Genomic DNA, 27,380 nt, shown 5'->3' with positions numbered 1-27,380 from the left:
CAAACCAAGTCCCACTCCCTTATCACCCCTGTGCCTGTCCTACACTGGTCTCCAGTCAAGCAACGTCTCTATTTAAAATTTCTCAATCGTGTTTTCAAATTCCTCCATAATCTGGCCATTGTAATCTCCCCCAGCCTCACAACCCTCCGAGATATCTGTGCTCCCCTAATTTTGGCCTCTTGTGCATACTCAATATTAATCACTCCACCATTAGTGGTTGTGCCTTAAGTTGCCCAGTCCTCAAGCTTTGGAATACTCTCCCTAACCCTCTCTGCTTCTCTCTCTTGCTTTTGTTACAGACAATTTAATTTTTAAAGTAGTGTGTTTTTCCAACCCCTCAGTTTGTGTCATCCAATTGACTGCTAACACAAATTTACTAATAACTCGCAGCATAACTAACTCAGACGGTTAGTTTATTTACATTCAAAACTTGGGAGTGGAGTGTTCCAGTACAGCTACAACACTGGCATCTACCTGGCAATGTGGAAAAATTTCCCAAGTATGTCCAGTACATAAAAAGCAGGGCAAATCCAACCTGGCTAATTGCCGCCTCATCAAGTGGTACTTGCTTGGCAATAACCTCATCCTTGGTTCAAACGTAGACAAAAGAACTGAATTCCAGAGGTGAGAGTAACTGCCCCGACATCAGGGCCGAGTATGGCATCAAAGAGCCCTACCAAAATGGAGTAAATGGGAATCGGGGGTGGGGAAGGGGGAAGGAGACCCTCTGGTTAGAATGTGCAGGAGTTCCTCACAGTAGTCCGTGAAGCCCAACCATTTTCAGCTGTTTCATCATTGGCCCTCCTTCAATCGGAAGGTTAGAAAGTGAGGATGTTCACTGATGACTGCACAATATTCAGCACCATTCATGACTACTCCGATACTGAAGCAGTCCATATCCAAATGCCACAAGACCTGGACATTATCCAGGCGTGGACTGACAAGTGGCAAGTACCATTCATGCCCCAAGTGTCAGGCAATGACCACCTCCAATAAGAGAGAATCTAACCATCACCTCTTGACATTCAATGACATTACCATCGTTGAAACCTCACAATCAACATCCTGGGGGTTATCGTAGGCCAGAAATTGAACTGGACTTGCCATATAAATACTGTGGCTACAAGAGCAGGCTGTGAATCGTGTGGTGAGTAATTTGCCTCCTGCCACTGTTGCCAGAACCTGTGCTTTATCTACAAAGCGCAAGTCAGGAGTGTGATGGAATACTTTCTACTTGACTGGATGAGTGCAGCTCCAACAACACTCGAAGAAGCTCAATGCCACCCAGGACAAAACCTGCTTGATTGGCACACCCATCCACAAACATTCACTCCCTCCACCACTGATGCACAGCGGTAGCAGTATGTACTGCAGCACCTTTCAAACCCATGACTAACCAGAAGGGATGGTACAGCCCTTCCCCTCCAAGTCACTCGCCATCCTGACATGAAAATATATCCTTGTTCCTTCACTGTTTCTGGAACAAAATCCTGGAATTCCCTCCCCAACAGCATTGTGTGTGTACCAACACCACAGGGACTGCAGCGGTTCAAGAAAGCAGCTCACTGCCTCCTGCAGGACAATTGGGAATGGGCAATAAATGCTGGACTGGGCCTCGATACCCACATCCAATAAATTAATTTTAAAAAGGCACTCCACGGTGATAGGAGGATTTTGTTGTTCTCGTAACTCCTATTGGTAGCTTCCACAATAAAAGGCCAATACTGTGGCCATGTGACTGGCAGCAGCCATCTTTTTGGTTAAGCAGAAAGCCCATTTTAAAAATAGTAAAGTTCTGCTACATTTTTTGGATTTCAGTTCATGGCACTGCGGAGCTCCACTTTTAAGAAACTACATAAAACCCACATCTTTGTTCAAGCTTTTGGTTATTGGTGGGGTGGTAGCACAGTGGTTAGCGCTGTTGCTTCACAGCGCCAGCGTCCCAGGTTTGATTCCAGGTTTGGGTCACTTGTCTGTGCAGAGTCTGCATGTTCTCCCGGTGGCTGCGTGGGTTTCCTCTGGGTGCTCCAGTTTCCTCCCACAAGTCCCGAAAGATGTGCTTGTTAGGTGAATTGGACGTTCTGAATTTTCCCTCTGTGTACCCAAACTGGCACTGGAATGTGGCGACTAGGGCTTTTCACAGTAATTTCTTTGCAGTGCTAATGTAAACCTACTTGTGACGATAAAGATTATTATTAATATTAATATTTTCTTGTATGGTTCTCGATGTCATTTAAAAAAAATAAATGTTTTATTAAAGTTTTTCCAATGAGCGTTTTTACATAACAAAAATAGAAATACAGATAGTAATAAAAAAAACAATAAACTTAGCCCAAACCTTACAATGAAACTGCTTCCACAACAGAAAAACATTTTTAAAAAACAGAACAAGGTGGGTTTTGCCTCCATGCCCAACTCCCATTATATCAATAGTAACCCCCCCCCCCCCCTCTCCCAGGATGCTGCTGCTGCTGACACTTACTACTCCCCTAGAAAGTCAAGGAAAGGTTGCCACCGCTGGGAGAACCCCATCAAGGACCCTCTCAAGGCGAACTTTATTCACTCCAGGCTGAGGAACCCCGCCATGTCACTAACCCAGTTCTCCACACCCGGGGGTTTCGAGTCCCTCCACATTAACAGAATCCGTCTCTGGGATACCAGGGAGACAAAGGCCAGTACCTCGGCCTCTTACGCTTCCTGCACTCCCGGATCCTCCGCCACCCCAAACATCGCTACCGCTGGGCTTGCCTTCACCCGAGCATCCAAAACCCTAGACATCACCCTGCCAGAATCCTTTAAGCGCTAGGCATGCTCGAAACATATGGGCATGATTCGCTGGACTCCCCACACACCTCGGGCACCTGTCCTCCACCCCAAAAAAGCTACTCATTCTTGCGGCCGTTATATACGCCCGATGCACCACCTTAAACTGGATTAATCCGAGCCTAGCACATGAGGAGGAGTTCACCCTGCCCAGGGCATCGGCCCGCAGGCCCTCATCCAGCTCCTCGCCCAGTTCCTCCTCCCACTTATCCTTCAACTCCCCCACTGAGGCTTCCTCTACCTCCTGCAGCTCCTGATATATGTCCGACACCTTCCCCTCCCCTACCCAGACGCCAGACACCACCCTATCCTGGATCCTACGTGGGGGCAGCCGCGGGAATGTCCCCACCTGTTTTCTGCTCTGTCATTTTGCTTTGTAATGCTCCTGTGAAGTGCCTTTGGATGTTTTATTACTTTGAGGACACATTATAAATGAGTTATTTTGAGTGTTGGCACCTCTGCTTCAGTCATGAACTCTGCTAGTGCATTCTTACATCTTTCTCCTTATAAAATCTATCTTTGTCCTTAGCCTCTTGCATTTAATCTTAGTTTTGTATCCCGTTGTTCTGGACTCCTCCATAACAATTTTCATCTGCTGTATACCATCGCTTCATGATTTTAAGCATCTCTTTCAAATCATCCATAATTTCATTTGTAACATAAAAGCCCACACTTTTTCCTTGTTTCTGTACTATTAGAATGGTGTGACGCCAGGCAGCACAGTGGTGCAGTGGTTAGAACTGGGATTGCGGCGCTGAGGACCAGGGTTCGAATCCCGGCCCTGGGTCACTGTCCGTGTGGAGTTTGCACATTCTCTCCGTGTCTGTGTAGGTTTCGCCCGCACAACCCAAAACATGTGCAATGTAGGTGGATTGGCCACGCTAAATTGCCCCTTAATTGGAAAAAAAATAATTGGGTACTCTAAATTAAAAAAAAAAAGAATGGTGTGAAGCCCAACACTACCCACCCTACACTACAACCGTTTTGGAATCCATACAGTGCAGAAGGAGGTCATTTGGCCCATCGAGTCTGCACTGACCCTCTGAAAGAGCACCTTTCCTAGTTCTCCCCCACCCCCTGAAAAAAAAAATCCCCGTAACCTCACCCAACCTGCACATCTTTAGACTGTGGGAGGAAACCGGAGCACCCGGAGGAAACCCACACAGATAAGTGGAGATAGTGCAAACTCCATACAGACAGTCACCCAAGGCCGGAATTGACCCTGGGTCCCTGATGCTGTGAGGCAGCTGTGTTACCCGGTTACTAAGTTTTGTGTGGATTTGCTTTGGCATTTAAAAAATTTTATATTCTATACCTCTTGATGACGAACCATCATTAGTATTTATATGATCAAGGTGAAGAAATGTATACTTTCTCCCAATAACGGTGTTCCTTTGTAGGTGCAAGACTGAGGAAGTTCATTCCCAGGTGGTTGCTGCAGTTAGTATAGGCTTTAATAAATATCGGTGGAAAATGCTTTTCCTAAAAAGCAGTAGGAAGGTGAGCGGGTATCTGTATTAAGAAAAACAGTAAAAATGGTATGAGGAATAAATACTGTAAAAACTTGTAAAGTAACAGTTGATAACTGCTATTAATGTAAAACATCAAGAAAGTAAATTTGCCATGTAGACTTCTACTTGGTGAATTCTTGATTGTGACCGTACCATCAGATGATCCAATCTAAGCAGCTGGCGATGTTCTGCACCGCAAAATAGAATCCCTACAGAGGGAGCCCATTCGGCCCATCGACTCTGCACAGGCCGTTGGAAGGAGCACCTTACTTAAGCCCACGCCTCCACCCATCCTCAACCCAGTAACCCCACCTAATTTGTCGTTCATTTAAGGGGCAATTTAGCACGGCCAATCGTCCTAACCTTAACTTTTTTGGACTGTGGGAGGAAACCGTAGCACCCGGAGGAAACCCACGCAGACACGGGGAGAAAGTACAAACTCCACATAGGCACTGGAATGAGGCCGGAATTGAACCCGGGACCCTGGAGCTGTGAGGCAGCAGTGCTAACCACTGTGCCACCATGCTGCCCTTACAAGTATTCTGCTACCGGCTAGCATGTTATTGGGTTTGTGGGAGGTGGGGGGGGGGGGGGGCGCTGCTGGAGAGAGAGATTGAGAACCTTCGGAGTAAGTATTTTATCCACTGAGCTGGGGAAGTGGTAAATGATGTGTGGGTATCAAAATGAGGGAAAGAAAAAACAAATTTAAAAATTAGTGTGACATGCTGGGATAAGAAAGTGTTTCTGTCATTCACTGATTTTATTGGGTCATTTTTAATAAATGGGCATTTCCTGTGAACTGTGCATCCAGATAGTAAAACCACTTGCCTTCTGTGAAATGTATTAATGTTACACTGCTCTGCCATGTTTGCGGTTATATTGCAATAAAAGTTGAAGCGTTTGGATAATGTGTTGCTGGAATGGACAGCACCATGGCAGTAGGGTCACTCGATCTGTTTTGTCCAAGTTACTGACCTTGTTTATGTTACTGTGACTAGTAGTCCTCTGCTTTCTTTGCAGGATTTGTTTTCATGACTTAATTTGCAATGCATTCTTTGTTTTGATATCCTCAGAAGGTGTAAAGTGTCACAGTAGTGACAGGAGCTAGCTTCTTTCAAATACTTTTGATACCACTCTCTTGTAAGCTTTCCTTCTTGTACCGAAACCAGTTTCCCTTTATCTTATCAATTACTTAGCCTGTTGGCCATTTGAGCATTTGTTACACTCGTTGCTCTCCAGGGAATTATTCGTTTTTGTAAAAGAATTTCACTTCAGGCACTGTGGAAAGTACTCTTGGGCATTCATCATCACTGGCAACCATGCAAAACAGCCTCTACATTATCACCTTGGCTTAGATGGTAGCACTCTTATCTGTAAATTAGAATGTTTTTGGTTCGAGCTCCATTTTAAACTTGAGAACATAATCTAGATTAATATATTAATGCATTGCTAGGGTGATCTGCTCCTTTGAGCTGCTGTCTTTTGATAATGCAGGTAGACTGTCCACATCTGCCTGCCAAGGTGGTTGTAAAAGATCCCATGGCATTCCGAGAACCAAGCTTTCCTGGTACTGGCCATATTTTTATCTCAATACATGCTACCCAAAACACAGCTCAAATAATGTTCATTCACTCTCCGCTTGTTAACTTAGTCCCAAGGCAGGTGGTGAAGGATGAAGCTAGACACCAATCTTCTTCCTTGATAATAGGTTTATTTGCTGAATGCAGCACCACATCTACCTCCAATCCATTAAACCCACCCATCCTCCCCACCACTGCATGGCCTCGGCAATCACTCTCTACACTTTTTGAGCAAGTGGGAATCAAATTAACTAAAACAAATTTGCAAAAATCAAGAACTATAACAGAATCTTAGAGAACCTCATTAAAATGACGTTACCAGGGTTACCTAGACACCCCAGCACCCTGCAGCTCCCACCAGTTGAGCAGTGCCTCCAGTGTACTCGTGAGCACCACATGCACCTTGTTCCAAGGTTGTCTGGGTGTGGCAATAACCATGGACATAATTTTAGTTACAAGGGCGAGGATGAGCCGACTCCTTGCGGGGGGATGGGGGTGGTAGAAGACGTGTGTGAACGTTGCGCGGGCGGGGGGGGGGGGGCAAACTACGTTCATATGTTTTGGTCCTGTCCAAAGCTGGAGGATTACTGGAAGGAGGTTTTTTAGGATAATTTCCAAAGTGGTGCACGTGAAACTGGACCCAGGCCCCTTGGGGGGCCATTTTCGGGGTATCGGACCAGCCGGTGTTGGAAACGGGTGTGGAGACAGATGTTGTCACCTTCGCCTCGTTGATCACCCGAAGGCGGATCCTGTTGGGATGGCAATCAACCTCTCCACCCTGTGCCCTGGCCGGGTGGGTGGGGGGACCTGCTGGAATTCTTGACTCTTGAGAAGGTGAAGGTTGAACTGAGGGGAAGGATGGAGGGGTTCTACAATTTGTGGGTGTTATTCATTATGCACTTTCGAGAATTGGGTTCCATCGAATATTTGGGGGGGGGGGGGGGGGGCGGGAAGGTTGGGGGGAGGGGGGCTGTGTATGTTAATGGTGACTATGGGTGATTCCTGATTCCTTTTTATTATTTGTTTATGTTAACATTCGGGCTAATATTTGGGGTTTGGTGGGATGATGGGATTGTTGTTATTCATATGGGGATTGATATTGCATTCGTTATTGATTATTGTTGGTGGGTGTAAATTTGGGAGAAAATGTGAAAAAGGAGGAGAATAAAAACATCATTAGCCAATTCTCCTCTTATTAAAATTGTCACCAAATTGTAATTTAAAAATAGATTAAATATGTCTTTCCAAATTTTGTACAGTAAACAACATAATACGAGATGTTCTTCCAGATGTCCAATAATTTCTTGGAGTGCATTCCTTTCTTTTTAAGGCAGTCCAACAATTGTTGACTTATTTTAGACATGCAAGAGGAACAGAGATTTATTTTATGATAACCAAGTAAATCTTTAACCGTTTCTTAGTCACGCTCTTGTCAAATGTACATTATCCTGTAGGCAATGATTATCTGCCTAGTATTCGAGGGCAAACTTGTGTGGAATGTTTCTTTGAACTATTTAATACTTTGCAACAAGAGCAAGAGTTTCCACAGCTATAAGACCATAAGACATAGGAACAGAATTAGGCCACTCAGCCCATCAAGTCTGCTCCGCCATTCAATCGTGGCTGATATTTTTCTCATCCCCAATCCCCCAATTTCCTGCCTTCTCCCCATAACCCCTAATCCCCTTATTAATCAAGAAACTATCTATCTCTGTCTTAAAGACACTCAGTGAGTTGGCCTCCACAGCCTTCTGTGGCAAAGTGTTCCACAGATTCACCACCCTCTGGCTGAAGAAATTCCTCCTCATTTTAAAAGATTGTTCCTTTAGTATGAGATGGTGTCCTCTGCTAGTTTTTCCTACAAGTGGAAACATCCTCACCACGTCCACTCTATCCAGGCCTCTGAGTATCCTGTAAGTTTCAATAAGATCCCCCCCCCCTCATCCTTCTAAACTCCCAGCGAGTACAGACCCAGAGTCCTGAACCGTTTCTCATACGATAAGCTCTTCATTCCAGGGATCATTCTTGTGAACTTCCTCTGGACTTCCAAGGCCAGCACATCCTTTCGTTAGAGACTTTTAAGAACCCTTTTTGATTTCCTTGGCTTCCCAGGTGAAGCTCGGAATCAGAAATTTGTGCAGGATCCCCACAGAGGTCACCATCCTGGGACTTCAGGGTCCCGATGCGCATCGTGGTTGACCTTACGAACCGGAGACTGGACCATCTAGGCCAGTTTGTATAAGATTGAATCTGATAGTTTAGTTCAGTTAACACACTGCTGTTTTGAATGATAAATCCTGCTTGATTGGTTAACTCCGGCATGGATTGATATTTACCCCCAAAACAACCCTGTTCCTGATTTTTCTTGTGTTATACCATCAACTGCTTTTCAAAACTACAGTTGTACTGTTTCAAACTGTAGCTCGTTGGGCTGCTTGTAACTGGAAGGAGAAAGGCCGTCTTCTGATGTGTATTATACAAAGTTTTAGATATTTAAAAAAAAAAAAAAATTTTGTGTGCCCAATTTATTTTTCCCAATTAAGGTGCAATTTAGCGTGACCAATCCACCTACCCTGCACGTCTTTGGGTTGAGGGGGCGAAACCCACACAAACACTGGGAGAATATGCAAACTCCACAAGGACAGTGACCCAGGGCCGGGATCGAACCTGGAACCTCGGAGCCGTGTGCCACAGTGCTGCCCAATTCTAGGGATATTTGAAAAGCACACGCACCCATACAAAGGCAGTAATTCATGTTTATTCCTCTTTACATGGAGGCTGGATGTTTACAATCCCCTTAACCTCATTAAAAAAAAACAAGTCTATTCCTAACTTTAGGGTTTGCATCAATTAAACTTTGTAGGTTTAAAACTACCTCACTTCAGAATATTAGTGTGCGTTCCATCCTATTTCACTGTTGCATAACCTTGTGTTTACATGGGGATATCCCTACCCTCCCTTCCACTATTTAAATAGCGTCTTCTGAGTCTTGCATATTTGCATGTTTTGTTAGTTTATTCGTGTCGGGCCTGGCAAAACGCGTGGTCATGCAAATGGCTGTGTGTGTTCACCGGTTATATATGGATTTTTCCGCCGGAGGAAGAGGAATGGTGCCCCTCCCCGTACCGGGTTGAGTCGGCCCCTGTTTTGACCTGGGACCCTTTTGTCCCTGTCGTAGGGTCTTATTTCTGCGGCCTTGTTCTTGTTGTCTACTCCGGCTGTTTCTTTTCCCCCCCCTGCCCTTCTTTCCTCCCTCTTCCTATTCTTTGATGCTGTAGTGGCCTCTGTGCAGGCAGCTAATTTACTGATATAGTGTAGAACCAGTCAAATTGCTCCGAATAATTGTGGAAAATGCTTTTGACAGATTTTAAATTGAGATGCTCACTATTCAGATGGGGCGGCATGGTTGCACAGTGGTTAGCACTGTTGCTTCACAGCGCAATTGACCCGAGTTAGATTCCTGGCTTGGGTCTGTGCTGAGTCTGCATGTTCTCCCTGTGCCTGCGTGTGTTTCCTCCGGGTGCTCAGGTTTCCTTCCCACAAGACCCGTAAGACATGCTTGTTAGGTGGATTGAACACCGTGAATTCTCCCTGTGTACCCGAACAGGCACCGGAATGTGGCGACTCGGGGCTTTTCACAGTAACTTCATTGCAGTGTTAATGTAAGCCTACTTGTGACACTAATAAAGATTATTATTGAAAGTAACATTTCAAACCTAAATGAACATTAATTTTCTTAGGGAATAAAGTTCCAAAGTTTCTGAGGTAAATGTGTTTATATCTAAATTTAGTCGGGAGGCCTGAGCCCGTCTGACAAACCTAGACACAAGACATCTTAGTTATTTCTAACTAAGTTATTTCTTACCTGTAGTGACATTGCAAGAGTACTGTTCTACTGCTCTCTCTTTTTGTGTTGCACAACAGATCATTTACAAGACCTGTCATGACTTGCTAGTTGTAGGCCCACTAAAAAGTACCGGTAGCATATAACCATAATTATTGGAGTTTTTAAAAACATCATTCATGCTTTCAAACCTCAGCAGTATTAAGCTTGGATTTTTGTATGGTAACTCTGGATGGCATGTGTTTGCCCAAGCACTTGTGGTCATTTTGGCAGCCATGGTTTTACTCTTCCAAAAAGGGCTCCCTCAAAGCATTCTTCTCTTTTTAAAAAAACAAACAAAACAATATTGTCTGGCTTTTTCTTTCCCAACTGTGCAAGCCTGATGAGTTTTCTGGAACTCTTTTTGCCTCTGCATTCTTACTAATTGTTATGACGGCATTTTCCCCAAGGCTATTCTAATGGATTGAAGAATTTTCATGGGAGTGTCCCTTTAAGAAAGGTTTTTGGCTTATCACATGGCTCATTTTGTGGGTGGAGCTGAGCTGTGAGGTTTGTTTTACTTTAGCTTTCAGTTTTTTGGCTGCTGTGGACTTGGACAGAGAAAATAAGTGCCTTGGCCTGTCTCTCTATTTTCATTTTAAAGTTGTTCCAGGAAAAGAAAACATTGATTGTAGCTAAACATTGATTATAGCTACCTGCTTTTGGTAACTTAAAAGATAGAGTTTACTTTCTGGAAGGGTTTAAACCTGCTGGTGAGATGAGATCAGAACCTCAGGGAAAGCCAGTCTTATTCAAGTGAGAATGCAGAGTGCTGGGCCACGCCCTTGAAAAGGGGTTTTTGGTTTATGGGATTTTGTTTTTGAATTAGAACAGTTAAGGGGGAATTCATTAAGTGCTATGCATACATTACTGTAGCTGTGGGGTGTCTTTATGTTTGTAATTGATAAAAACTCTTGCTGGGTGACCCGCTTAAAAAAGGACCGCGGAATAAAAATGGGGAGACACTGAAATACAAATGGGAATCTTGGGAGGACCGTCATCTTCACCGTTTGCACCCTCCCAGCCAGAGACAACAGAAGCGCATCCCATCTCTGAAAATCGTCCTTCATTTGGTCCACCAGCCGGGCCAGATTCAATTTATGCAGCTGGTCCCATTCCCGTGCCACTTAGATACCTAGGTACCTAAAGCTTTCAGGGGACATTTAAGAGTCAACCACATTGTTGGTGGTCTGGAGCCTCATGTAGGCCAGACCGGGTAAGGACGGCAGATTTCCTTCCCTTTTTAATAAATTTAGAGTACCCAATTATTATTTTTTTCCAGTTAAGGACCAATTTAGCGTGGTCAATCCACCTACACTGCACATCTTTGGGTTGTGGGGGGGTGAAACCCACGCAGACACAGGGAGAATGTGCAAACCACGCAGACAGTGACCCAGGGCCGGGATCGAACCCGGGTCCTCAGCGTCATAGGCAGCAGTGCTAACCACTGCACCACCGTGCCGCCCTGATTTCCTCCCCAAAAGGAACCGAGCATAGCCTTTGCAGTATCCAGTGCCTTCAGCCGTTTCTTGGTATCACGTGGAGTGATTCAAATTGGCTGAACACTGACGGGTTTCGGACAATGCTCGGCACAACATCGCGGGCCGAAGGGCCTGTTCTGTGCTGTACTGTTCTATGTTCAATGTCTGTGATGCTGGGTAGAAATATATTAACTAAGTTCTTAGCATAAAGCTTGTTTTGATTAAAGTGTCTGGGAAGCCTGTTGAATCACGCCTGAAGCTCATCCTAGCCAAATTCAACATAAAGGTTGTAGGTCAGGTGAACTTCATAATATACTTTGGAGTTTCTAAGCCCTGGCCCGAAACAGAATTATGGCGCCACATGGTGAATTGTACTGCTCCTCCATCTTGCAAGCAAAGATCTAATTATTTGAATGATGCGGGGGAAGGTACTAGCATTATTCCTTTGATACCAGGAAAATTAAACTTTCCTTAGTTAACTTTGCAAAGAAACACCATGTGTCTACATACATCTCTCTCACGCTTGTTCCTAATTCTGTGGTACAAATTTGTACCTTTTAATAAAAAAAAAAACATTTTTTTCCAATTAAGTGGGAATTTAAATCCACCTAGCCTGCACATCTTTTGGATTGTAGGAGCGAAACACACGCAACACGGGGAGAATGTGCAAACTCCACACGGACAGTGACCCAGAGCCGGGATCGAACCTGGGACCTCGGCGCAGTGAGACAGCAATGCTATCCATTGCGCCACCGTGCTGCCTGAAATTTGTGCCATTTGCTCCTTTGGCCTAAAACCTGACATTTACAAAGTATCACAAGTCCTCTGATTAACCTCAACCATTTATGAGTCGCTAGAATTAGTTGGATTTGCATAAATTGATCACTTTCGCACAGGCAAATGTCAGCATCTTCATATCATACACTCCCATCATGAGCAATGCTGTAGAATTTTAGAATGCTGAAAAGATGGACTTTTCTTTGTCGTTGAAGGTTTGTAATCTTGCAAATGTCCTGAAGAATGCAAGAAAAAATCAAGGGGAAATCAACAAACCTATACTGTAAGAGAAGAGAGTGCTGCCAACCAATCAGCACTCTTGCAGTATAAATTTGCTGATTTCTCTTGCATTGTATTCTTGTGAATGTTCTGATGTGTGCAGAATGAAAAGCATCCACAACAAATTTTTTTTCAGCAATACTCCAGTTCTATACTACCAAACCACTAATCGTAGAATGGTGAATCACAGAATAATACAGTGCAGAGGAGGCCCTTCGGCCCATTGAGTCTGCACGTGCATGAAAAGCACAGAAGGAGGCCATTGGGCTGGTCGTGACCATGTCAACACATTGAGAACAACTTGGCTGGTCTCAGTCCCTTGCCCTTTCCATGTAACCCTCCAAATGTTTTCCCTTAAGGTGCCCGGCCAATTTCTCTTATTAAAGCCTGATTTGATTCTCTCTCCAGTCACACTATGGCAGTGCATTCCAGATCCATCTGCTGGATGAAAATGTGGTTTCCACATGTTGCTGATTCTTTGCCATCTGAAAACCAGTGATGTCTGGTTCTTTGAGTGGTTTCTCGCAATGCCCTCTGTCTCGATCAATCATGGTTTTGAATACTCTCAGCCTTCTTTGAGGAAAACCGTCCTGGTTCCTCCAATGTATTCACATACTCCTTGCCCCTGAAATGTTCTCGTAAATATTTTCTGCACTCTCAAAAGCCTTCACATCCTTCCTAATTTGTGTGCCTAGGATTAGACACCAATACTCCAGTTGAGGCCGATCCAGAATTTCATAAAGGTTCATCATCATTTCCTTGCTTTAGTACTCTATTCCTCTTTTTATAAAGGTCAGATCCCTTGTACCCTTTTAACCACTTCCTCAATCTCTCCTGTTGCATTCAACAATTTATATTCACCACAGGTCCTTCTGCTCCTTCACCCCCTCTAGAATTGTTGTTTTGAAATTTAAAATTTTTTTTTTAAAAGAGTACCCAATTATATTTTTAATTTATTTCCAATTTAAGGGTCAATTTAGCATGACCTAATCTGCACATCTTTGGGTTATGGGGGTGAAACCCACGTAGACACTGGGGAGAATGTGCAAACTCCACACAGACAGTGACCCGGGGCCAGGATCGAACCCAGGTCCTCAGTGCCGCGAGGCAGCAGTGCTAACCACTGCACCACCGTGCCGTCCCCCCAGAATTGTACCCTTATTTTCAGTTGCCCATCCTCTCCCCGTGTCTGCGTGGGTTTCCTCCGGGTGCTCTGGTTTCCTCCCACAAGTCCCGAAAGTCATGCTTGTTAGGTGAATTGGACATTCTGAATTCTCCCTCAATGTACCCAAACAGGTGCCGGAATGTGGCGACTAGGGGCTTTTCACAGTAACTTCACTGCAGTGTTAATGTAAGCCTACTTGTGACAAAAATTATTTTAAAAATATGTACTTCACATCTCTGCATATTAAATTTGTCTTGCAGAAATGTTCTCCTCATTCTTGTTCTTTTAAATTCAGGGTGGGGGATGGTTTTAGGGTTGGTGGGTAGAGAATAAATAAAGACATTTGCTCACTAAGTACAATAATTGAGGATGTTCATCTATTTACCATGACGTGAGGATTTTGTCATTTACTACCCATTCTTGCGTGTCAGCTATATGAAATGTATATATGTCCCTTGGATTTACGGTGATGTAGTTGAGGTTGATGGCTTTCTCCATGGATCATTGGAAGTACACAATTAATGGCACAACATGATTTTATTTGTGCAAATCATGCCGTCATGTAATTTTTCTATAATGGCCAGCAGCTATTTTGTATTTCTTAAGTAATGAGCTGCTTAAAGGTTTGCTTCAGCTCTGTTCATGATCCGTTGCTAACTTCCACTGAGTTTAAAATATTGGAGCATGCTTCCCTGTCCACATGTCTGTGTTCATCTATCATTTTCTATTTGTTTCACAAGCTACTATCTGTAGATGGAGCATACTTGCTGTGTTTTTACATTTTGCGAACTGTACAGAAAGGGTGAAGGACCTTGGAGAATTTCGGTGTGAAAGAAACAAGCACTTAATTCGCACTTTAATGATTTTTCTTTTTATGTTTTAGGACTAATGGCAATAAAGTGACCAATCATGGCTCTGATGATTCCACCAGTGAAGCTAAAGTGGTTAGAACACCTCAACAGCTCTTGGATTACAGAGGACAGTGAGTCCATTGCCACGAGAGAAGGTGTTTCTATTTTGTACAGTAAGTTAGTTAGCAGTAAAGAGGTGGTGCCACTACCACAGCAAGTGCTCTGCCTTAAGGGACCCCAGTTACCAGACTTTGAACGCGAGTCCCTCTCCAGCGATGAACAAGAACACTATCTGGATGCTCTCCTTAGTAGCCAGCTGGCTCTGGCAAAGATGGTTTGCTCCGATTCTCCATTTGCAGCATCCCTTCGAAAGCGCTTGCTGGTGTTGCAGCGTGTTTTTTATGCTCTTTCCAACAAATACCATGACAAAGGTAAAGTCAAACAGCAGCAGCACTCACCCGAAAGCAGTTCTGGAGCAACAGATATCCATTCTGTCAGTGAACGTCCAAGATCTAGTACAGATGCTCTAATAGAGATGGGAGTTCGGACTGGATTAAGTTTACTGTTTGCACTGTTGCGGCAGAGCTGGCTGGTGCCTTCCACAGCACCAGGACTGAACCTCTGTAATGATGTTATCCATACAGCAATAGATGTGATAAGCTCATTGCCACCGTTGTCTTTAGCAAATGAAAGCAAAATTCCAGCAATGGGACTGGACTGCTTGTCCCAAGTGACGACATTCCTAAAAGGAGTCACAATGCCAAACTCAGGCGCAGATATTTTGGGACGAAGATTAGCTTCAGAGTTACTTCTTGGACTTGCAGCCCAGCGTGGTTCTCTACGGTACCTTCTGGAATGGATAGAAATGGCTTTGGCTGCATCGGCTGTAGTTAGCACCATGGAAAAAACAAAACTGCCGATGAGTCGAGAAGGAATGATCGGTCATGACTGTTTCATGAACATTCTTCTACAAATGAGACGTTCTTTGGTATGTATCTGGTTTATCATAGAATTCCTGCAGTGCAGAAGGAGGCCATTTGGCCCATCGAGTCTGCACCGACCCTCCGAAAGAGCACTCTAACCAGGCCCACTCCCCACCTTATCCCTGTAACCTTGTGCATTGATCATGGCCAATCGACCTGACCTTCACATCTTTGGACAGTGGGAGGAAACCCACGCAGACACGGAGAGAATGTGCAATCTCCACACAGACAGTCTCCCAAGGCTGGAATCTAACCCGGGTCCCTGGCGCTGTGAGACAGCACTGCTAGCCACTGTGCCGCCCTAGTACTCTGTATAAGATAAGCCAATCTGTTTGCCTCCTCCAAACTTAAAATTTGTAAATTATCAAACGATTTGGGTTTCATAAACTTAAGAATCAATTTTGAAGAAATTATGTACAAATCATTTTTTCTTTGCTCAACTAGAAGGAATACATTTCTTTTTGATGTTGTGCTTCTCGTAAGATTTGACTTTGGCTGTATAATTAATGAGCCAGTCAGAAGGAATATGCAGTAATGCTGCTAAGCCGTTTGTATTAAGATTCAAACAAAGCACTTAACCTATTTAAAACCTGCAAGGTTCATAAATCCATTTGCGGAGTGCACAATGTCATATGGTAATGGAGTAGTAAAACCTGTTTCGTGCAAGATGCCTGTTGGTTTTAATGGCCATCATCATGAAGTAACATAGGCTGTTCTTTCAGTGCACGGATGCTTGGTCAATATCAGGAAGGTGCCAATATTAGAAAGGTATACCAGGTAAAGGAGGAAGTCACAGAAATGGTTACTGTGTTGTAGCTTATTTGCCAGATGTAACAGGAAATACTGTGTAGGAAGTTTCAGTGAACAAAGCAGATTTAACAAACAAGACATTGTTACAGTTGGGCATTGTCTGTCTGTTAATATGAATAATCCCGGACTAGGTGATTCAGGGTTTATAGGTACAAAATATGAAGAGGCCGAGAGAAGATCTGGTCGCGCAAGCCCAGCCCATCTAGTTGTGGTGCAGCTTTGTATAACATTGATCCCGACCCCGTGCTCAAACTCTGGGAAAGGCAAAAAAATGTTGAAAGCTTATTTGAAGAAAAAAAGGCTGGCTAGATACAAAAGACTGACTGGCAACAAATAGTAAATGGTTTTATAAAATCAAAAGGTGAAAGGAATGTTTGGACAGATTTAGGAATGGAAAAAGAAAATATACTGGAGTAATGACAAAGATAAATAAATGAATACTTTGTCTTTGTTCTCACAATGGTAGTCGGAATGAAAGGGTACAAGAAGAGAAGATGGAGCAATCTGTTAGGATAATGATGGACAAGATAGTATTAATGAAAACAATTGATAGAACTTCATTGGAAAAGACGTTCTAAAATTCAGCAGGATGGCTGAGGAAATAGAATCATAGAATACCTACAGCACAGAAGGAGACATTTTGGCCAAGCAAGTCTGCTCTAACACTCTGAAAGAGCCCCCCCAACATCCCTGTAACCCCACCTAACCTATGTTCTCTGGATAGATATTTCTTGGAAAGACTGCTTGGAGAGAGATGGAAATCCTTTCAGACACCAGCTGCAAGTCCTTCTGTCTTTGGGAAACTAAAACTAAATTGCTTATTTCAGACCTCCTACCATTAATGACATCTTTATCCCACTCCGATCTCCTGACCTGCTTACCCAAGTCTAAACACTGTCTCAAATTACCTACTCCAGGGAATCTACACGGCATTCATAACTAAATTCCATTCGGCCGTATATAGATAACTACATACATAATTGGAATGAATGATGATCTCACTTTTACAACATCTTAATTGTGCCTTTTGCAGACAATCTGCCTGTATGTTGCAGCAGGATTAAAAAAAAATAAAAAATATGCAGCAGATATACATTACTGCAACAGGTATATATAATGCAATGTATATAAAAGATTCCTATATTCGTCACAATGTTGTGTTAAAGATGAGAGTTGTGCTTAATGGATGATTTTCAGAATGGAAAAATGTAAAGAGTGGGAGGCGGGGGGTGGGGGGGGCGGGGGTGTGGGGGGGGGCACCGCGGCAGCGCAATGGTTAACTCTGCTGCCTCACGGCGCCGAGGACCCGGATTCGATTCCAGGTCACTGTCCGTGTAGAATTCTCCCACGTCTGCATGGGTCTCACTGCCACAACCCAAAGATGTGCTGGGTAGGTGGATTGGCCACGCTAAATTGCCCAATTGGGGAAAAAAGTTATTGAACACAATAAAAGCTCATAGTGTAGGTGCCTCAAGATTGGGAAATGGCAAAGAGGGTAAGGATACTCCTAGAAGTAACTACATGGTTAGTTCCACATCAGTGCTAGGTAAGGGTTTTGAAGCAGTGATTGGATTGGTAGCAGGCATTTGGTGAAGTTTGAGTTAATTAAGGAAAGCCAAAAGGGATTTGTAAAAGACAGATAATGTTTTGACTTATCTAATTGAAAATCTTGATGAAGTAATGTGGGATTTCTGAGGAAAATCTGGTAAATGTCTATGAGGATTTTAAGAAAGTATTTGACAAAGTACCACAAAAGATTGGGTTAACAAAATTGAGGCTCATGAAAATAGGAGGCCAGCGTCAGCTTGGATTAAATAAATTGACTTAAGAACAAAAACAGTGTTCTGGTAAATTATTGTTTTCGACTCTGGAGGCTGGTAGAAGAAGTGCTCCCCAAGGATTAATGCAAGGACCGGTGCTTTTTTTGATGTATACCAGGGATGTTAATATTGGAATACAAGAGTTAAAATTTGTCAATGGTCCAAACTTGGAGTTGTGACTAAAATGAGAATGATACCAATTAACTGCAGCAGGACATAAAGCCCAGTAGAATGGGCAGACACGTGGCAGCTGGAACTTAAGACAGGAAAGTGGAGATGATGCATTTTGGCCAAAGGGATAGAAAAAGTGTATTTAATGGCACAGATCTAAAGAACGTACAGGGACAGAGGGACCTCAGGATGCCCACAGAGGGACCTGGGGTGCATGTGCATCAATCTTTGAAGGACATATTGAGAGAGTGGTTAGCAAAGAATATTCATCAGCTAGTCAGTAGGGAAGTAATGCTAAACGTTCTGGTTTGGCCACAACTATTACTGCGTACTTTAGGAAGGATGTGAGGGTGCAGGAGTTGGTTCTGTGGATGAGGGACTTTAGCTACAAGGTTAGATTGATCCAAGAAGAACAAACCCTGCCTGTCCAAAGAAGATTGAGGGAAGAGGTGTATAATATGATGATCTTCAATAGGCTAGACAAAAAAAACTGTTCCCTTCAGCTGATGGCACAAGGACCGGGGAATAGATGCAGGGGTGATGTGAGGCAGAACTGTTTAATGCAGCAAGTGGGGCTGACTGCCGGCAAGGATGGTAAAATCAGAGCCGATCAGTGATTTCAAAAGGAAATTAGATGGGCACTTTCAGGAACTAAACTTGCAGGGACTATGGGGTTAGAGCAATGGTGAGGATGGAAATGGGACTGACTGGATTGCTCTTCAGAGAGCTGGTATGGGGTCAGTGGTCTGTGTTGTAATGATTCTGTGTTTAAGGCAGATTGAAACTGGATATGATAGATGAGATGGGTGTAAATTATGCCTAGGATTGTTTGTGCGTTTCAAATGTTTGCCTAGAGTCTCGTGTTTAATCTGCCTTGCTCCTTTTATCCGTGTTCTTTAAGGTTCTGGAATTGTGTAGACGACTCCTCACATGGTTGCAACAAATAATTAGGTGTCCCAGGAGGCATTGTTCAACCATTCACCCTTCCAAAAAATGAGAAACAAGTTTTTGAGAGAGAACGTCGCGAGGACTTCTGAGAAATGCCCATTCATCTGCACAACTTGGGGGGGGGGGGGGGGGGGGGGGGGGTTGCAAACCACTTTCATAGAGCAATGAGTTTCATGTTATCCACTATCACTTGTAAATGTGCACAAGCAATTATATCGGTGCTGCTCATCATTTTCTGTACTCTGGGGAATGCGTGGTTATGGAACGTATGCATCGGTTTGTTTTCCTGCAACTCGCTGGTGAAGTAGAGGCAGGTGTTTGAAGCAAATTAGAAACCTGTGTTTTTTAATGCAGTTGTTCATGGCATACAAACTGATCCAAGAGATATTTTCTGTGCATATCTCGAGAGATGCTGTGATATAAGGATTGGTAACATGGAGATAGGATGGTGGATTATACCTGTTGTGCAGTTTACTTGGCAGTAATCAGTAAGTCCCTCCCCCTGATATTCAGGTAGCTCCCTTCACTGTTGTACTGTTAAGTACAGTTCCCCTTCCCAAGTCCTCTAATTAATCACACTTCCCACATGATATTTATTATATTTGTAGAACATTTTCCTGTGCCCACAACTAATGCCAAAACACCATTTTGTGTCTTTGTCTGGCTCCTTGATAAAGTTCTCTTGGTTTACCTTCACAATCTGGCACGGACTAGGAATGTCACCTCCTGACTCCCCAAAGCCTGTCCACCATCTACAAGGCACAAGTCAGGAGTTTAATGGAACACACTCCACTTGCCTGGATGAGTGCAGCTCCATCAACGCTCAATAAGCTCGACACCATCCAAGACAAATCAGCCACTTGATTTCTACCCCTTCCACAAACATTGAATCCCTCCACCACCGAATCATGGCAGCCGTGTGTACCATCCACAAGATGCACTGCAGTAATTCACCAAGGTTCCTTAGGCAGCACCTTCCAAACACATGACCACAGCCATCTAGAAGGGCAACTGCAGCGGATACCTGGGAACAATATCACCTGGATGTTCCCCCTCCAAGTCACTCAGCACCCTGACCTGAAAATATATCTCTGTTCCTTCTATCGCTGGGACTCCCTCCCTAACAGCACTGTGGGTGTACTACACCACACAGACTGCAGCGGTTCAAGGAGGCGGCTCACCACCACCACCTTAAGGGAAACTAGGGATGGGCAATAAATGCTGGTCTGGCCAGCAACTCCCATATCCTTTATGAATAAAGAAAAGAGGGAATTTTTTTCTCAGAACTCTTAAAAATCGCCTGATCCATGGTTGCTCTCTCTCTCTCTCTCTCTCTCTCTCTCTCTCTCTCTCTCTCTCTCTCTCTCTCTCTCTCTCTCTCTCTCTCTCTTTATCTCTTTCTCTCTCTCTTTATCTCTTTCTCTCTCTCTTCCCCCCCCCCGGACATCACTGCTCCCTCCGAATTTGCCGATATGTTTTTTTTCCTGCTGTTTCACTTGTCTGAGTGTATTATTCTCTTATCGCCACTTCTAATTTGCTGCTCAGGCACTAATTTTGATAACTTTTATTGGACATTTTATTTCATTGCGAACACTTTAATTTTCACAGGGTTCATCGGCTGATAGAAGTCAGTGGCGAGAACCCACTCGGACGCCTGATGGATTGTGCTCGTTATATGAGGCAGCTCTCTGTCTCTTTGAAGAGGTGTGTAAGATATCACTGCCGCACAATACATTGTTTTTTACTTCTCATAGATATATTTGAAAATGACTCCCATTATTGTAGCCCAGGGGGTGGGAAAGGCCGACGTTTTGGCCTTTGCTTCGCTGAAGGCCCGGAGACGGATTTTTACTGGAATGGAGAGACTCGGAGCCCCCGAAGTCGGGGGTTTGGTTAGCGACATGCCGTTTCACAGGCTGGAAAAAAATTAAATTTGCTTTGAGGGGTTCGCTGGGGGGCGGGGGGGGGGGGGGGGGGGGTGTATGGAAGTGCCGAATAAGGAGAGGAAAACCAATGGCGGGAGCGCCGGAAGGGCTGCCGATATGTCGTTCTAAGCCATGTTGATTGTGGTTGTGGGGGGTTTATTTTCATTGTGCGTTCTGTTGGATGTTATTGTTGAAAAGTGTTAAAATTCTAAATGCCTCAATAAAATATTTTCTAATTAAAAAGAAAATAATACTTATTGATTAGAACAAAACTTTCATTTTATAATGCACTTTCCCATGCCTTCGATACACATTGCGCAACTATTTAACTGGCTTTTGTAGTATAGACTGTTATTCTGAGATGTAAGCAGTTCAAAAAAAATAAAAATTCCTTCTTGGGACACGGACATCACTGGCAAGGCTAGCATTTGTCTCCCATCCTTAATTGCTCTTGACGGTTAAGAGCAAGTGTGGTGAGTGCTTTTAGTATCTTGGTTAGGCATGTGTTTGATTTGGTGTTAGTAATTTAAACCTTGAAATTGATGACTTTCCTTGAATATTTGGTTCGTAGGTTTGTCGAATGGCCTCCGACTACTCCAGGACATGTGCAAGTCCTGACAGTTTGCAGAGTGGAGATGCTCCTGTGGTCTCCGAAACCTGTGAAGTGTATGTTTGGGGTTAGCAACAGCAGTCATCAGCTGGTTGAAGGAACACAGGAAAAAATTCTGCAGCCAAAGTTAGCGTCAAGTTTTGCTGATGCTCAGACTGTAAGTAGATCTTTATATATTTTCCATTCTGCTTGCAAATATTTTTATAATGGGTTTTCTTTGTAAAACTATGATAGAATTGTGGCAGCTGGCAATAGATATCGCTTCTGTTTCATTACGGGGTGCGTGGAGTTTAACCATGTTAGTTGGACTATTGTCTTGAAGAAAATTAATTTATATGAACAAATATGGAGGAATATTTCACATCCATTCTTTTTTAATGCAAGTTTGAGTTTAACAATTTAATTCAAATTATTTTGTGGCAACTCCATAGTCCTAGATGACCATAGACTATTTTTCCCTTTGAGGAACTAACTGGCGGGGATTTAGGGTTACCACACGTCCGGCAAGGGCCACGGTTGATCTATAATAATAATCTAGAATCTTTATTAGTGTCGCAAGTAGGCTTACATTAACACTGCAATGAAGTTACTGTGAAAATCCCCGAGTCGCCACATTCCGGCGCCTGTTCAGGTACACTGGAGGAGAATTTAGAATATCCAGTTCATGTCTTTCGGGACTTATGGGAGGAAACCGGAGTAAATCCACGCAGACACTGGGAGAGTACTTGCAGACTCCGCACGGGAACCTGGATCCCTGGCGCTGTGAAACAACAGTGCTGACCACTGCTACTGTGCCACCAATGCTACCCAGAGAAGTTAGGCCTTCCTGAATAACCTCATCCGACACTGGAATTGAACCCGCGCTGTTGGCCTCACTCTGCGTCACAAACCAGCTGTCCAGACAACCGAGCTAACCCCTCAGTAGTAATGTTCCAGAGAAAGATTCATCATCTCTTTTGAAATGTAATCATGAATGTCTTTAGATGTTAACTTTAAATATAAACTGCGGTGTTTATGATGAAAGATTCATGTGTTCACAAAGGACGTTGAATTGGATTTGTGCTTGTGACACATAAAATGTTCCTTATTGCAGATCACACACCATTTGCATGAACATTCCATTATGCTGGTGAAAAAAGTATTTTTTTTTTTTCATGTTTTCTATTTTCTGTATTTGTTCTAGTAGCAACGCTTCTGGTTTTGGTAAAATATTTGGCAGTGTTGATAGATGCATAGAATGCCAAGAACTGTTTTTGATGGAGCAACAATATGTTGGTCATTAACAGGGCAGCAAAATAAATGGCCAACTCTCAGTGATCAAATTGAGTGTGATATTCAGGCAGGTGGAAAGGAGCTGGAAGGAATTGTGACGTAATTCATTTTGGATTATTGATTTAAATTGGCTGATTTGGGACAATGGAAAGAGAAATAAAAGGTCAGAAAATGAGCTGATCTTAAACTGCATGGGATGGAATACAAAGACTAATCTGTGTTGTCTTTGTTGGGGGGGTGTAATGGCAGATGAGGCCCAGAAAGGGAGCTGCTATTTAAATGGATTTGCAAAAATCCTGCTTAGAACCTCTGAATCCATTTCATAATAGAGGAGAGACACTCTTGTACCATGCTGACTAATACAATGATCACAGGAAATTATTAAAATCGACAACATTTGGTTTTGTGGTTGACACCGTCATATACACCATCAAACAAAGGGGTAAAACAACACTTCGGATGTGCAGAATCTTAGAACAGGATTGAAAAGAAAGACTTGTGTTTTTGACCACCTCAGGTCTTCCCAAACTGCTCTCAACCGAGCTGGGGCGGTTGGTGGCATAGTGGTTAGCACTGCTACCTCACGGCACCGAGCACCCGGGTTCAGTCCCAGCTTCGGGTCACTGTCTGTGTGGAGTTTGCACATTCTCCCCGTGTCTGCTTGGGTCTCGCCCCCATAGCACAAAGATGTGCAGGGTAGGTGGATTGGCCACGCTAACTTGCCCCTTAATTGGGTAAAAAAGAATTGGGTACTTTAAATTTATTTTAAAATTCTATTCTGGATAAATGACATGAACGTGATTTGAGTTCTTGCTTTTTGGGAAGCACTTTTTTTTTATACCATTGAATGCAATAATTTAAATGTTTGGATCTTATTTTAAATGCAATGTGCATGTTGTCATTATTGCCACATTTCATGGATTTTTGTTTTCTTTCCCCCTTAGATTGAAGCTGGACAGTATTGTACATTTGTCATTTCATCTGATGGGTCAGTAAGAGCCTGTGGCAAGGGAAGTTATGGAAGGCTTGGCCTAGGTGATTCAAATAACCAATCCACCTTGAAAAAATTAACTTTTGAACCCCATCGCGCCATCAAAAAAATCTCCTCGTCGAAAGGTTCTGATGGACATACTCTAGCGTTTACCACCGAGGGAGAAGTCTTCAGCTGGGGAGATGGTGACTATGGAAAACTTGGACACGGAAACAGTTCAACACAGAAATATCCCAAACTTATTCAGGGACCTTTGCAAGGGAAAGTAAGTGTTCAATGATTAAACTCTCCGAATTATAATTTGCTTAGTTCTTGATAGGAAAGCCCCATGGCCTTTTGTTGTTTCATATTTCTGCAGTGGGGAATTTGATTCAACATTCTTTTCTTTCTCTCTAACTAATCGTGGCGACAATTGGCAAGAGTTGCAGTAAACTATAATTATGAATCAAAATGAAATACTTGTGCTCTGTGACTGCTTGTGATAACACAAGTTTCTATATGTTCTTTATAAAGGCCGTTGTATGCGTCTCTGCCGGCTATCGACACAGTGCGGCCGTTACAGAAGATGGCGAATTGTACACCTGGGGTGAAGGCGACTTTGGGAGGCTAGGTAAGATGGATTTTTGAATTTGCTTGGCAATGTATACCGAATGCTGGGTTCCATACAAAGATTGGACAGCACTGTGTAACCGAACAGCCTCCAGTTGAACCATGAAAATCTCAAGAGGCCAAATGGCCTACTCCGATTCCAAGTGCGTATGATTAATCCCCAACATAAATGGGCTAGTGCCCCAAGATGAGGGAGAATAATCGAAACAATGGAAATACTGACTAATAATTGACATCACTTATGAAGTATTTTGTTTTGGGATTTCCGGTGGTGATCGCGAACGGAGCGGCCCGCAGCAAAGACGCTCCCGCACATCCACAAAATCACAGCTTTTTTGGGGGGGGTTTTCCCGGGGAATTAATTTTTAAAAAATTCTTTAGGCCCCGCGAATTCGGCCCTGCCCAGGCGCCAAAGCTCCGATCCACGGAGCTGGAGAGGGAGAGGAAAAAAAAGGAGAGACTGGTCCCGGTGAGCTGCACGTGGAGGAGGAGTGGGGATCGCTCGGAAACGGCCGGAAAGTCGGAGCACGGAGAGGATCACAAGAACAAAATAAGAATTTTAAAATTCAACCTTCCTTGTTCCTCTCCTGCATATTTAAAAAAAAAAAAAAAACTTTTTTGAAGGGGAAAAAAAAACTCCCCCCCCCCCGCCCCAAAAAAATCCCTTTTTATATTAAAAAAAATTGTTTTTAAAAAGGAAGGGTTTTTTTTTCTTTGGGGGGAACAAAAAAAAAGAATTTATTTTTCGCACCAAAACCCAGGAAACATGCCTCCAAATAACAAATTGGGGGGGAACGGCGAGATGTAAGAAGGAACAACAGCGAAGGCGAAGGAAAAAGCAGGAGCTGCGGCCCGCGCAGGCAGACGATCCCACTGGGTGCCCCCCCCCCCCCCCCCCCCCCCCCCCCGCACGGGGAGGAATGGAGAAGCGTGCTGAAAACGGAAATAAACAACATAAAGGAAGAGAAAAAAACAGAGATAAACGCCATGAGGGAGACACTCAGGATGGAGTTGGAGAGGGCCGCCTCGGACCAGAGCGGCAGGATGGTAACTCCGGAAACTGAGGTGAAAAGGCTGGTAACGACCCAGGGGAGCCTAAGAGGGAAAGTGGAGGACCCGAAAAATAGGTCCAGACGGCAGAATGTCAAAATAGTGGGTCTGCCAAAGGGGATGGAGGGCAGAGATCCAACAGGCTACGTCACCCAAATGCTGGGCAAGCTAGTGGGAAGGGAGAAGTTTCCAAACCCCCCAGAAATCGACAGGGCGCACAGATCGCTCCAACCCAGGCCGAAAGCCGGGGAGCAGCCCAGAGCGATTATCATGAAGCTGCACAGGTTCCAAGATGGGGGAAAAAATCCTAAAGTGGGCCCAGCAGATGAAAGTGAGCACATGGGATGGGAAGACCATAAGGGTGTACCAGGACATTGGGGCGGACCTGGCCAAAAGTAGGGCTGAATTCAACAGGGCCAAATCAGCACTCTACAAAAGTAATGTGAAATTTGGGATGTTATTCCCGGCCAAACTCTGGGTAACATTTGAGGGGAAGGAGCTGTTTTTTAACACCCCAGCGGCAGCGGAGGAGTTTGTTAGAGCGAACAAACTGTGGGAGGGACAGCCACAAAGGCCATCATGAAAGCGACGGGGATGGAAAAGAAAGGAAGAATCGGAACAAAGAGCAGCGGGCAGACCACAGAGACAATACGATCACGAACTGTACACACGTGTTTGGTGCACCGTGCGGGACTGTGCTAACTCGTTCCACCTCTCAATGCAATGGGGGGGGGGGGGGGGGAGCGAAGCAAGGTGAATGAGGGTGAAAAAGGTGGACAGGAGGGCGAGACCAGGGCTAGCAAAAGGAAGGTAAAACAGGACCAGAGCAGGACAAGTGCTGGGAGGGGGGCCGCCGTACTAGCGAGGAGGGCTAACACTGGAGGGCAGGAAGAAAGGAGGGCCGCGGCGTGCTTCTCGGGGTAGAGGGAGCGCCTGGCACAAAGAGACTGGGGGGACAGAGCAGAAGGGGGGGAAGGACACGGGGGGACAGAGGACCAGGGACTAGGGGGGGGAGAGCGCAGAACAAAAGAGAAGGGTGAGGTAGATAAGCAGCACGAACACAGGCCTCGGCAGGCATGGAGCAGGGCGAGGAACCAAGATGGTGCCACAAACAGTCACTCGGGAGGGCTTCAGGACGAAGGGAGACCCTGGAGTGCAGGGGCGCAGCCACGTGGTGTGTACACAGCTGGCGGCCATGGTGGGTGCCCCCTGGACAAAAAGGAAACCCCGGAGCCCTGGGGCCCAACCTCATGGTGAGAGCGGTGACCGCGGCCATTTTCTACTGCCCCCTAACGAACGGAAACCCCAGAAGGGCAGGGGTGTATCCACCAGGTAAGTATGGGTGACCCCGCAAGACTGGGGGATCAAAATCCCCCCACTAGGAATGTTACCTGCAACGTAAGAGGACTCAATAGCCCGGTCAAAAGATCACCCACCTAAGAAGCCTGAAAGCAGACATAATCTACCTACAAGAGACGCACCTGAGGGAGAAGGACCGACGGCTGGTAAGGAAGGGCTGGGTGGGACAGACAGACCACTCGTGCTACGGGACGAGGGCTAGGGGAGTAGCAATATTAATCAGTAAGAGGACGAGGTTTACGGAAACCAAGACGGTTACGGACCCAGGGGGACGGTACGTCATGGTTAGCGGTGTCTTGGAAGGGGCACCGGTTGTACTGGTAAATGTGTACGCTCCCAACTGGGACGACACAGAATTCATAAAGAAGACCATGGAGAAATCCCCGACCTTGACATGCACCGACGGATCATGGGGGGGGGCGACTTCAACTGTGTACAGGACCCACTGACCGATCAAACCCCAGAGCAGGGAAAAAGACTGG

The 27,380-nt window shown here is 44.5% G+C and overlaps 1 protein-coding gene across 1 annotated transcript in view; it reads left to right on the top strand.

The window, feature by feature from the left end:
• The window catches only part of LOC140404429 (probable E3 ubiquitin-protein ligase HERC1), a 300,792-nt gene that overhangs the window by 30,702 nt on the left and 242,710 nt on the right, over window positions 1-27,380 (top strand). Inside the window, 6 exon segments of the mRNA XM_072492956.1 lie at window positions 14,383-15,338; window positions 20,691-20,786; window positions 21,579-21,686; window positions 21,688-21,774; window positions 23,834-24,145; window positions 24,394-24,490. Of these exon segments, the coding sequence (XP_072349057.1) occupies window positions 14,409-15,338; window positions 20,691-20,786; window positions 21,579-21,686; window positions 21,688-21,774; window positions 23,834-24,145; window positions 24,394-24,490 (1,630 nt within the window). The 5' untranslated portion in view covers window positions 14,383-14,408.

Source organism: Scyliorhinus torazame, chromosome 30 (genome assembly GCF_047496885.1).
Source record: "Scyliorhinus torazame isolate Kashiwa2021f chromosome 30, sScyTor2.1, whole genome shotgun sequence".
NCBI classification, from domain to species: Eukaryota; Metazoa; Chordata; class Chondrichthyes; order Carcharhiniformes; family Scyliorhinidae; genus Scyliorhinus; species Scyliorhinus torazame.
This window is presented reverse-complemented; position numbering and strand designations above follow the sequence as displayed.